The sequence below is a fragment of the Opisthorchis viverrini genome (genome assembly GCF_000715545.1).
Source record: "Opisthorchis viverrini unplaced genomic scaffold opera_v5_85, whole genome shotgun sequence".
NCBI classification, from domain to species: domain Eukaryota; kingdom Metazoa; phylum Platyhelminthes; class Trematoda; order Opisthorchiida; family Opisthorchiidae; genus Opisthorchis; species Opisthorchis viverrini.
Window position 1 is genome coordinate 1,141,032 of NW_008751740.1, and position 11,350 is coordinate 1,152,381.

The window sequence follows — 11,350 nt, forward strand, 5'->3', positions numbered from 1 at the left end:
CTCTTTCAGCCACTTTCCCTAACATTCATGACGCTGTCATAGAGCCCTTGTTATCAAAAACCATCACGTATGTAAAAAAATCCCGTCCTGCACGAAAGTTCATAGGTGATTTACAACAACTCACTAATCATCGTGGTCCCCTGATAGCAGTGGGCTCAATTTTTGAGTAAAAACAGAATAGGTGGACCTGTTCTCTTCATCCCACACCACATATACTTTTATCAGTCAGATGAATGCGCCTGCCCACAGTTGTGTTTATTCGTGGAATATTGGGTCAACGCCTGCTAGGAAATCCAAGTGAGTGACGCGCCAAATCACAAGCCAAGAATTGCGAATTCTTAAGATTCATCAATAAGATGCGATACTAACCTTACAAGACGCGTACCCGGAAAGGACACAAACTTAAAATGATGGGGACTTCTGTCTAACTACTACACGAATCGATGCAAGTCCAAAGAAAGCCCGACAAGAATGGCAAATCGATGTGAATTACCGACAAACGTGCGTGCAAGTACGTGGCAACACCAGGGGTCCAAAATCGCTCGTGATAAGTTCATCAAACTTGATCCGACATGTTAAGAGTCAAAAGTTCATGAGGGGTTGAGGGTAAATGTAGAATACATAAAGTAGACGCAGAAATCAGTGAGTTCAAGTAAGGTAAGGGTCTGACGGGGAGAGAGGAGGCACACCTGTTGGCATTGGGCCTTTGCAGCTAAGAGCCTATCTAAAGTACCTGTTGCCATAGCCCACTAGAGAGCATCCACGGTCAAGACTGCATAATCAATTTGATGGCTCAACTGATGTTACCAGCCATATTATTGTCGTTAGTGCGTCTTTTCCCGTCAATGATCACCTGGTGGCATCACAACAGCGCCCCATCGAGCTCTATTTAACCAGCTGGGCTATCCAGAAGCAGTCAGTCAGTCACTGGGAGTGGAACACAGTCCGCATCTGCCACCAGCGTTGTCATTAAAATGACATGTGCATTCTCCTGTTCATCGTTCACAACCAGATGACCAGACAGAGCGTTTTGTCAACGCATTCAAACGATTACTGATGATCATTGATCAGGGCAAAGAGGTAAGGAACATTGGGAGATTTACCGCCAATCCTTCTTCCACTTGTCTTCTGCTTGTCTTCAACGAAGACACTTGAGATGCAAGCTGAGCTGCTAGCTTGATACTGTGCTTCAAAGGAACGGACTTATACACTCCCGGATCCTCGTCATAAACACAGCAGAAGTGTGAAGCGGGATACCAGTGTAGGTTCGTGACCATATGGCGTCAGCACCATCATGGACCCCCTGGTGTGATTCACTCACGGTGCAAAAGTGTGTCATTCCGCGTAAATGTCAGCGCATACGTATGAGTGCAACATGAAAAAGCAGAAACGTCTAAAGCCCTCACACGACATATCGGATGATATGGTGCTTCTCCATTGGCGCTCCGTTCAATGTGCGGCTTGATGCGTCTGGATAATCAAGCCTTATAACCATACCGGCCCCAGTCACACAAACAGTTCTGGACCTCAGTGAGCCTCAAATAGAGAAGGCATTTTGTCTCAAGCCCTAAAAATCAAGCCCCATTTGCACTTAAGCGAGAGACACGTTATTTCGAATACCCCAGAGGGGAACAACGACTGCATCACGCGCTGTGTGCGTGACCTGGCGGACTGCGTTTGTTTGCATGGTCAGCCGTGTCACGTTATCTGATTTTGCACAACATTTGTGGCTAACGTCCCAACCGCAACAACAAGGCACGACGCGCATCACTATCCGAGTTCTCTCCACCCTGCTTCAAGTGGTGATGAGAACACAGACGGACAGTTTGTCGCATGACGACGTTGGCCATCTGAATGGAGAACGTGCGATGTTCTCACCTGTTGAGTCTGCAGATTGACGTGACTGATTTGAGGATGTATCGTTATGCTAAACTGGTTGCCAAAGCATCATCTACAATTGCTGTTTGGACTGGACCGTTTAAAACAGACACTCAGTAAATATTAATTGTTTATACCTTCCCCACCAAATCCTGTGTAGCAAAAGTATTAATACTAGTGAAAGGAAGGTATTCGCTGCGGAGTTATTTATTAGAAAATACCAACTGACCAGTTACAGACTATTGGACAGGGAAGCAAAACTCTCATTAGCATCTTATTTACAGAACGCGGATTCTTGAACGTTCCTGGATATTCATTGACTCCAATCATTCATTACTCAAATCCAAGCAAATGCTACAAAGCGACTCCACAAATTCCGCAACAGATCTCCCTTTTCAAGAGACGCAAAGCGAATTTACAAGAACAAAACATACTACTCGCATGCCTCCCCATCAGTAGTATCACCGTTACATTAGCAGTAATATTCGAAAGCTTTCAATCCCGTTTTAGAGAACATTTTTCAGTAGAGGGAAATACTGGTAGCTCATGTAGCCTAGATTTAGTGGTAGCGTAGTGGTTGTACACACAACCACTAACCCACTGCTACGCACCACTACATCCCCAATAACCGCATGCCTCCCCATCAGTAGTATCACCGTTACATTAGCAGTAATATTCGAAAGCTTTCAATCCCGTTTTAGAGAACATTTTTCAGTAGAGGGAAATACTGGTAGCTCATGTAGCCTAGATTTAGTGGTAGCGTAGTGGTTGTACACACAACCACTAACCCACTGCTACGCACCACTACATTCCCCAATAACGCACTGATGATGTCATCTCGATTGGTGATGAAACGATTCTTATCAAATTGCCCAGCCCAGCGAACATTTGTCAGGTCTGCCGAGGCGTCTGGAGTGCCGTCAACCCGATACACTGCACAGCGCTATGAGAATGCTGCAACTTTTTCCCCTAGTTTGAAGGTTCACTGCTGCAAATAAGTGAGGCAGTGAGATCGACTCATCCCTGTACTGTTGATCATTGCAACTGATGGGGATCTTTTAATCGCCGATTCCAAGACTGGGATACCAGTTCCCTGATACCCTAGTGGATGGTTTTATCTCTACTGACCACCGGGTAATGGTTTTAGAAGCTTGAAGCTGCCGGAATTTAGCTGGGAAGAGTTGGTACAAAGTTCAACGGCTGACAAAAAATGAAAGAACTGGTGATTTGAGGGGACATGACCCATCAGGCTAGCTTGGTTTCAGTCGAACACTTTTAATTCTCAATGAACTCATCACTACTCAGCTGGCTCTAAAAGACACTGTAACAAAGTTAGCATACATATCTGAACATCCCTTCATTTTTAAGAGGAAAGGAGTTATAAAACATCAATGGCGTTTGCTGGGACTGTTCGATAAGATGAGACAAGCACCGCTGAAGGCGTATCAAGGGAGAGAGAAAAACAGTGAACAAGGTGCTACCGGGTGCTCGGCTAAGCCCACTGGATCACCTACAAAAGTTTGGACAATTATATCATGTAGTCTATTCGTGGCTAGCAGTATCTATCAAAGGGCACCACAATCAGCTGCATACACGGCGGTAAACAATATAGAGCACTGGGTGTCCCGAAACCTGAATTCAACCGTCGCCATATAACGGAAAGATAGTGTGGAAAAAAACTGCTGTCTACGCAGTGCCGAATAAAAAGTAATGTGGTTAGTGATACTGCACTGGACAAGTTTCTTCTGATCCGGGCCCAAGTTAAGTGCATGAACAGTTAGAAAGAAATGGTCGCCATTTTGGGAGATAATGTGCGAAACAGCATGGACGATCGCGGTTCCCAACAGTTGATTGCTTCCCGTCACTTGAATCAATGGCTTGCGTTTCCATAAGACATGTTTCCTCCGGTTCAGTCCTAGTGCAACCTACTGAGGACGAAGGCCGTAAGCGTCCAGCCAGGCATGTCATGAAAACTGTGGTCAACTGTGGTGCACGTTCTGCAGTTCCGTTGGTTCACGCATGATGCTCGATGTGCACGTCAAGGGAACTTGGAAAACTTCTCCGTTGTACAAGAATGACTGAGAACACTGAACCCACTGATAAATATGTTTTCTGTTTTGTGATCACATGACTAGGATGCCACTCTTCCAAGTATGGATTGGCACATTTTAAAATTCACCGGTTCCAACATTGGGACTAACTGGAACTCAAAAGGACCGTCTACGACTAATCCTAAATGTTGGATTTCAATTATTGGGGAAACACTTCTCTTAAGGTTTCAGAAAGCAAGTCGACAGGCCGAGACCGGTTCTGCCCTTATTGGAGATCACTGGGTATGTGCAGTCCCCGAGTTCCCCATTAATCAACCTTATACTCCATTCGAACCCAGATTGGTTGCGGCTGACGAAATGCACTCATTTCCACACTAATTTAGTTTTAACAGGCGATTTAGCTGCATGCTATTTATACAGCCAAATCATGGGGCATTATCTCTGTTTGCTGCATTTGTTCCCATAGTTTGGTCTGTTAATGTCATAGATTTGAACGGGGGCTTCTAGAGTTGGCCTACATCGGACTTGCTTCAGACAATTGTAGTCTATCGATACTCGTCCTTCATCGAACAGTAGCTCAATTGCAACCGTCCGCGGTGTCCACAAAAGCCACTGTTATGCTAGACTAACCTGAATTTCGGGACACCAGGTTCGGCAACGCATAGACTGCGATTTCGCGATTTCAAACAAGTGAACTATTGTGAAGTGAGTAGGCCTGATTCTTGCGCCAGTTGGACGTCATCTTGTAAAACCTGCAAACTTGCTCCGATGCCTAGGCTCTGTAAGACATGATAGGATAAACGTCTAGTTCATTTTCAAACTTTCACAATTACTTTTTTGGAAAGTAGACCAAAGTAGCATTATTTTATTAAGGGATACCACTCACAAGGTTGCTGAAAACTCTTGGACATCCTACGACCGATTTCAACGTACCTGGAGATCCTCGGTCCCCTAGGTCCCGTGAATCGTGTGTTCCCCGTGAAACCAAATCGCACGAAATTAGCTAGGTAAGCTCATTTGCACACCCGTTTTGTTCTAACGGGGGAATAAACTGAGCCTGAACTGAATCTTTCGTTCAACTGAGTGTTCTGCATAAATGTCACCCCACGTCTCAGATGTCACAGTACAATTTGCAGAAGAAAATTTGGGGATTGCGGCTACTTCATGAGTCCCAAGAAGGACGAGACCGGTTGTGGGCTGTCAAACAGTTTTCAGAAACCCCATGAGTAGCAGTATGCTGCTATGTCTCTAACATTGTGCCAACTGTAATACGGGACACCCTCTATATGGTTGACGAATCTAATAAACGGGAAATTCAGCCGGGATTCACATGAGTTCCCAGTGAAAACCAAGTCGCCGAGTCTTGTTTTAAAAGGAATTTTTCAGACGGTATTTGAGGAGCATCTTGCTTCCTTTCGTAGTTTGACTTCTGTTGAATTGGGATTGCATTTTATGGAAGCATGGCTGTAGATTATTTGGTTACTGAGGGCCAGTCGACTGCAACCATCGATAATACACGTACTTTTGGGTGATATGCGTTTCCAATGTTGAATGACAGAGTTTATTGGTCAACGCCCGCCAGTGTTTTTACGGAAATCAATGAGTTGTGGGGAGATATTTATCTTGAGACTCATCATCAGAGGTCAGTTTGCTGCTGAACAGCGTCCAATTCAGCTAAATCTACTCGCAAGGGTCGATCGGGGTACGTTTCGCCTCCACTCTGGCGTGTACACCCATACTCTTCGTCGAGTGGCCAGTCTTCTTGAGCATACTTATTCAGTAGCCTACTAACACCACTACCCACACAACTTTGAATGTGAACTGACCCAGTAGCGTACCAATGAAGCAAAGCGGCCGTGAGAAGCGAACCCAAGTATACCAGCTCAACGATTCACCCCTTCTCCAACCCAAACCTCATTTGGACTTGATTTGCTATGGAATGCTCCTATTTTTCTGATATGATTGATGCAGTAGGAGTGCACTTGTAGCGCAGTGAACACACGGCTACCAAGAGATGTAGGCTGATGAAAGTAAACTTTGGTCATTAACAGTCGATAAGATTTTCTTTGAGTGCTTTTGAGTGTTTTCCGGACCAGCGGTGGCAACGAAAGCTTTGCCGCTGACAGCTGTGACAGTTGGTGAGCAAAAGAGTTAGTGCATTAAGTGAGCATTTGTCACAGCCTTAGGAAATTGTAAGTAAAATATGATGTTAGCGATTACAAGCACGCAACCAAAAAGCTAAGCAGTAAAAAATGACTGAAGTGTGCGAGAGCAAAAGCCGAGTATACCACGATGCATCCGTAAAGAGTGCCTGGATAGCTGGTGTTTTTGTGTCTCCTTATTGCTTGTGTTACCTGTCAGATATACCGTTTTTTTTGGGTCTGAAATCATCCAATTGCTTAACGGCAATTAGGTGGCGATTGGTGCCTGTTATTTCTAACAATCAGATCTGGTTATACCAGACAGTTGGTCATAGCTTCGAGTGACAAATAGCCTCTTTTTTATCGGGATGCTCACCGGGCGTTCGTACTACATAAGCCGTCGGCGCACTGCTGTTTTTTCTAGCTGGAGAAATAGGATATTCTGAAATGTCTCCATTGGACACGCACTACTGATTCCATAAAATCTTAAGCCAGCAGTCCTCATATACTTGCTGGGTATGAGGCCAGAGGAGTTTCAGAATTTTAGACCCTCTTTTGGTATTCTAAAAAGCTGATTTTCGATTAATTAAGAGGGATGAAATGCCAGGACAAATTCTCGGTAATTTTTGGTCCCTTGAGTAAGACGATCGTGATATGGTACCTGTTATCTTGGTATCATCGGAAACGCATAATGAACAAGACGCAAATATGCGCGCTCTCATGGTGTCCCGACGTGGGAAGCTGAGTCAAACAGGGGTTGACGACAGTCTACTGAGTGTCTGAATGCCTGCCAATACGTTAGACTTTTCTTGTCTCATACTGACTGCCTGATTGACGCGGTGGGAACAGTCGTGGCGCACTACGCGTTTTCATTCGTCAGTCTCTGTTTCCTGAATAATTCCACTCTTTGGGCGAAAGCCTAATTCCGGTGATATGACAAAAACACATGTACATACGGCGCGGTAATTACAAATCACAGAAATTACTAATTAAACCACGACGGCGGACTTGTATGTGCTTGTAAAATATTCTCTAACGGTGGATAACAATCAGCTGATCCCCGAACATTTTTACGTAATGCGGTAGAATTCCAGGACACGGGAATACCTGGTCAAAATAAGTGAACACACGGCCATAAGAATAAGAAACTGAATGATGTTATTTTAGACATTTAGTGAGTCGAAGCTTTTACCATCAAGGTTGTTGTTAGTAGACAGTTCGACGCCCGAACACCTAGTTCTATCACGATTTTGGTTCTATTTATTGCACGTCTGAGATTACTAGGCGAGAAACAATTTTTCAGATTCCTTGATAGGTAACTAGCAGAGGTCATACTTCTGGTGGGGTTCTATGATAGGGTAAATATATGAAATCTTTATCAAAGCCAAAATAAGCAAGTATTCATTTCAGAAAAACATCGAATGAATCACGTCTACAAAGGTAGAACGTGGATCTTCAAAAGGATCAATCTCCGAAATGTTGTCGACCAAGTAGGGCCTATTCGGTGAACTTGGTTGGTACCCTAATTGCATGAAAACCATCCGGTTATCTAATTATCCTGTCGCTGTTGAACAAGCGTCTTCAACACAATGTTAACCAATCCGTGGAGAGCGGAATCCCCCAGTGGATAATTTCGAAGTATCAGGCTAATTCAGACCTAGACTCAATGACACGGAATGGTGAATGTTTATCCGGAATTTCTAATGTTCACTTTGGATAGGTACGTATGGTGTCCACCGTCCTATATGTATTTGTGGTGTTTGAGCAGGTGTGTGTGTGTGTGTGTCTACGCTTGCTTGTGTGTGAGCAATGCTCGGCACGCTTTACCTTGTCTCGAGCTCATCAGGGTTCGAAAGGTAACTTGCTTCGGAAATTCCCGGTCGTACCACGTGTCTGTAAGAGCGGTCTGATGTGTGTACTCACCAAGCTCGCCACAGGCTTACTTCCGCCGGCTCGCAAAACCCATCAGTCAAAAGAATCCGGGAACTCACTCAACTCCCTGTTACGTGTAGTGTCGAATACTCAAATGCGGAGGAGGTAGACATACAGTAAGGGGTGTAAATTCACACAGCTTCATATTTTCGGGTCTGATTTTTAATGAACCTAAGTCAGTATAACATAACCTTGTCATCATGTCAGTTTATCATCCTACTTGTAGATTGTAAGTGCGTCCTCCGATATTTATCACTCTACTTCAATTACCACCCATGGAATCTGGTATACATGTTGCCAGGATTGTCCTCTTTAAGTAAATCGGCATATCCTGAAACAAAAGGGATTTTGGAAATTAGTTTACCTTGTATAAAATTCCCATGAGAAGAAATTAAGTTAGCGAAGCACACTCATTTGCACACCAATTTGGTTTTGACGAGAGACTCCGCTGGAACCCAGTTGATTCCCTCGTTTGTGATTTTTTAAGAATTTGAGTGTGCTACTTAAAAAATCATAAACAAGGGATCCAGCTAGGTTTCAGGTGAGTTTTCGGTCAAAACTAAACTGGTATGCAAATGAGTGTATTTCGCTAGTTCCGTTCAATTCGGGCTCACGTGGAACATAAAATTGATCGGAACTCGGGGAATTCGCCTACCTGCTGAGCCCCAAGAAGGGCGAAACCAGTCATGGGCTCTCGACGAGTTTTCGGAAACCTTATGAGTAGCGTATCACTTCCAAGGGTGGTAAGTTCTTATTTGATCCTTAATCAGAAGAAAGCCAACAAAACACGAACGGACTACGCAGGAATAATCCATCAAATTTGCAGCAGGTGGTAACATGAAGCAGTCTATGGAACCATAAACCAGGTTGGGAACGAGAGATTCAGCTGGGTTCTAGGTGAGTCTCCCGAAAAACAAAATTAGTTTGCAAATGAGTGCGTTTTACTAATTTCATGCAATTTGGTTTCAAGTAGAACATAAGGTTGACGGAAATTCGGGGACTGTGCCTACCTGATGAGCCCCAAGGAGGGCAAAACCATTCGAGGACTGTCGAAGAGTTTTCAGCAACCTTGTGAGTAGTGCATCACAAATATATACAGGTTGTGAACCATCAATGTCACTTCGAATCCAGGTAGTGGGGCACAGTGTTCCTGAACGCCGTAGCGCAGTTACCCAGTTTAAATGATCTTTTCTGGCTCATTATAGGGAACAATACACTCCGTAATTTCGGCTTTTAATGCAATTCCCTCTTGAATGTAGCTGGAACATCCTCCTTCGAAGCCTTTTAGCTTGCGCCGACGCATCTTCGCGGAGAGAAAAAGAAACACTGGAAACTATGATTTCTCAAGCATTCCCGAAACTAACCACTGAGAACAATGCCCTCAAAGGTCAACTTTTCTTCACAGGCTAAAGGACAAGCGCTCGAGAACAAGGCAAACAACCTTGGTTCACCACTTCTGTGTGTTTGTTTTGTTAGTTGGTGTGGTTAGTTCCGTGTGATGAAAACTTAGAGAAAGAGAGAGCTTCTGAGCATTCCAAACAGATTTGTGTTGTGAATTTGATTGGGACAGAACAGGCCTATAACGACAATAGTACTGCCACTAAGCTTCAGAGTTGCTTGCTATGTCAAAGGACACAGAGACAAACTGGGATGGGGAACAGACTGTGGGCCAGCGCAAATCGGTATCGCCAAACAACCGTTTTGCATGGACTAACCGGCGGTCGTTGTGAAAGGGTTGCACCAAAGCTCGGTGTTGAATATAACTTGACCTTATGATAATCCCCCCATTCAGTTGCTTACTCAGCCACTCATCTTGCCGTAGATGCCGCCCCATCCGACATTTTGTGCATTGGCATTTGTCTGTGCGAATGTGCGATGCTGACCTACTTACCCACGCGCGTTCCTGTCCTGCCTTGACCTGTTTTCTCATGAGTTTCATGTGTTCGCACGGCCAGTGAGAATCACGAGACTGGTCGGAAAGGATGGCCGCAACCCACACTACTGAGCCATCATTCTGCTCACCGTTGTTTGGCGTGCGGACGTTGACACTGCATTGTGCAGGTCAGTGATAGGCCTGTGAAATTGTTGACCTTGCGAACGTGAACAATTAAGTGAAATACACTCATTTGCAAACAAATTAAGTTTTGCGAGAGACTCACCTGAATCTCTCGTTTGTGATCGTCCAGGCAACTGAATGCGCTGCACCAGGCCGCCTCATCTTTCAGTCGTCACGATGTTCGAGATACGGCGATACATGTATATATGCAATGCACTACTCATAAGGTTGCTGAGTCAACAATTGAGGTTTGTTGTGCACATTTGCTTGCCCTTGTGTAAACAGTACCGTAGAATTTCGAACCCAATTCTTCCTTCCGATGTTCGGGATTGTGGAACCCACGCGTATCGGAAACCTCAACACCTGGATTTCGCAAATTCGCCAAGAAACTTAGTAAATGCACTTTAATAGCAGTAATGAGTACTGAAGTAGAAAACCTATCTAACGTTCTTGTATCATGATATCTGAAAAAATACCGACACAGCTGGTCAGTGACGCAATAGCTACACTTTGTTAGCAATTTTAGGTACACGGTTGATACATCCGGTTTCGAGTGGCCGCTATCTCGAAGCGTCATTGACGAACTATCTGCTAGGTCCCACAATTTTGTGCACAACGGGACTAGGTACATTGAGGTGAAAAGGGAAACGTTTTGTCGCAACAGCCAGGATGAGATTGTGTTCAGCTAAGCAGCTGCTCTATTGCTTATCTTCCAGCAATATGGCATCAGTGACGACACTGCCAAACACTCCATGCTCTACACTGGTGCAATTGAAGGATCGCCTTCCGGTAAACAGAACTAGGGAGTATACTCATTTGCACATCATTTTGGTTTTCACGGGAGACTCAATTGAATCTCTCGTTTCTGATATCTTTCAACTGAATGTGCTGCACACAGGTCGCCTCATGATTCAGTTGGCACGATATTCGAGATATCGCGGCATATTTTCATAAAGGAAACTACTCACAAGGTTGCTGAAGACTCTTCGACAGCCCGCGACCGGTCTTTATATATTACACAATAATATGTGGGACAATTTCTTGAACTTCACGATAAATTAAAACACCTTTTAAAGGTCACTGTAAACAGATTAAATAAACTCATCTGCAAGTCAATTTGGTTTTCAGGAGAGACTCAATTGAATCTCTCGTTTATGATAGTCTACAACTGAAAGTGCTGCACACAAACCGCCCCCATGTTTCAGTGCAATTAGGGTTCAGGTAGATCATAAGGTTGGCGGAAACTCGGGGACTGCGCCTACCTGATGAGCCCCAAGAAGGGCGAAACCGGT

General features: G+C 44.5%; 1 protein-coding gene across 1 annotated transcript in view; it reads right to left on the reverse strand.

The window, feature by feature from the left end:
• T265_04841 (hypothetical protein) overlaps positions 1–8,841 on the reverse strand; it is a gene marked incomplete at both ends in the record, with an annotated part of 9,532 nt that extends 691 nt beyond the window's left edge. The window contains 3 exons of the mRNA XM_009169687.1: positions 8,411–8,504; positions 8,617–8,752; positions 8,796–8,841. Of these exons, the coding sequence (XP_009167951.1) occupies positions 8,411–8,504; positions 8,617–8,752; positions 8,796–8,841 (276 nt within the window). The remainder of the gene's footprint in view (positions 1–8,410; positions 8,505–8,616; positions 8,753–8,795) is intronic.
• Positions 8,842–11,350: the final 2,509 nt, after the last annotated feature.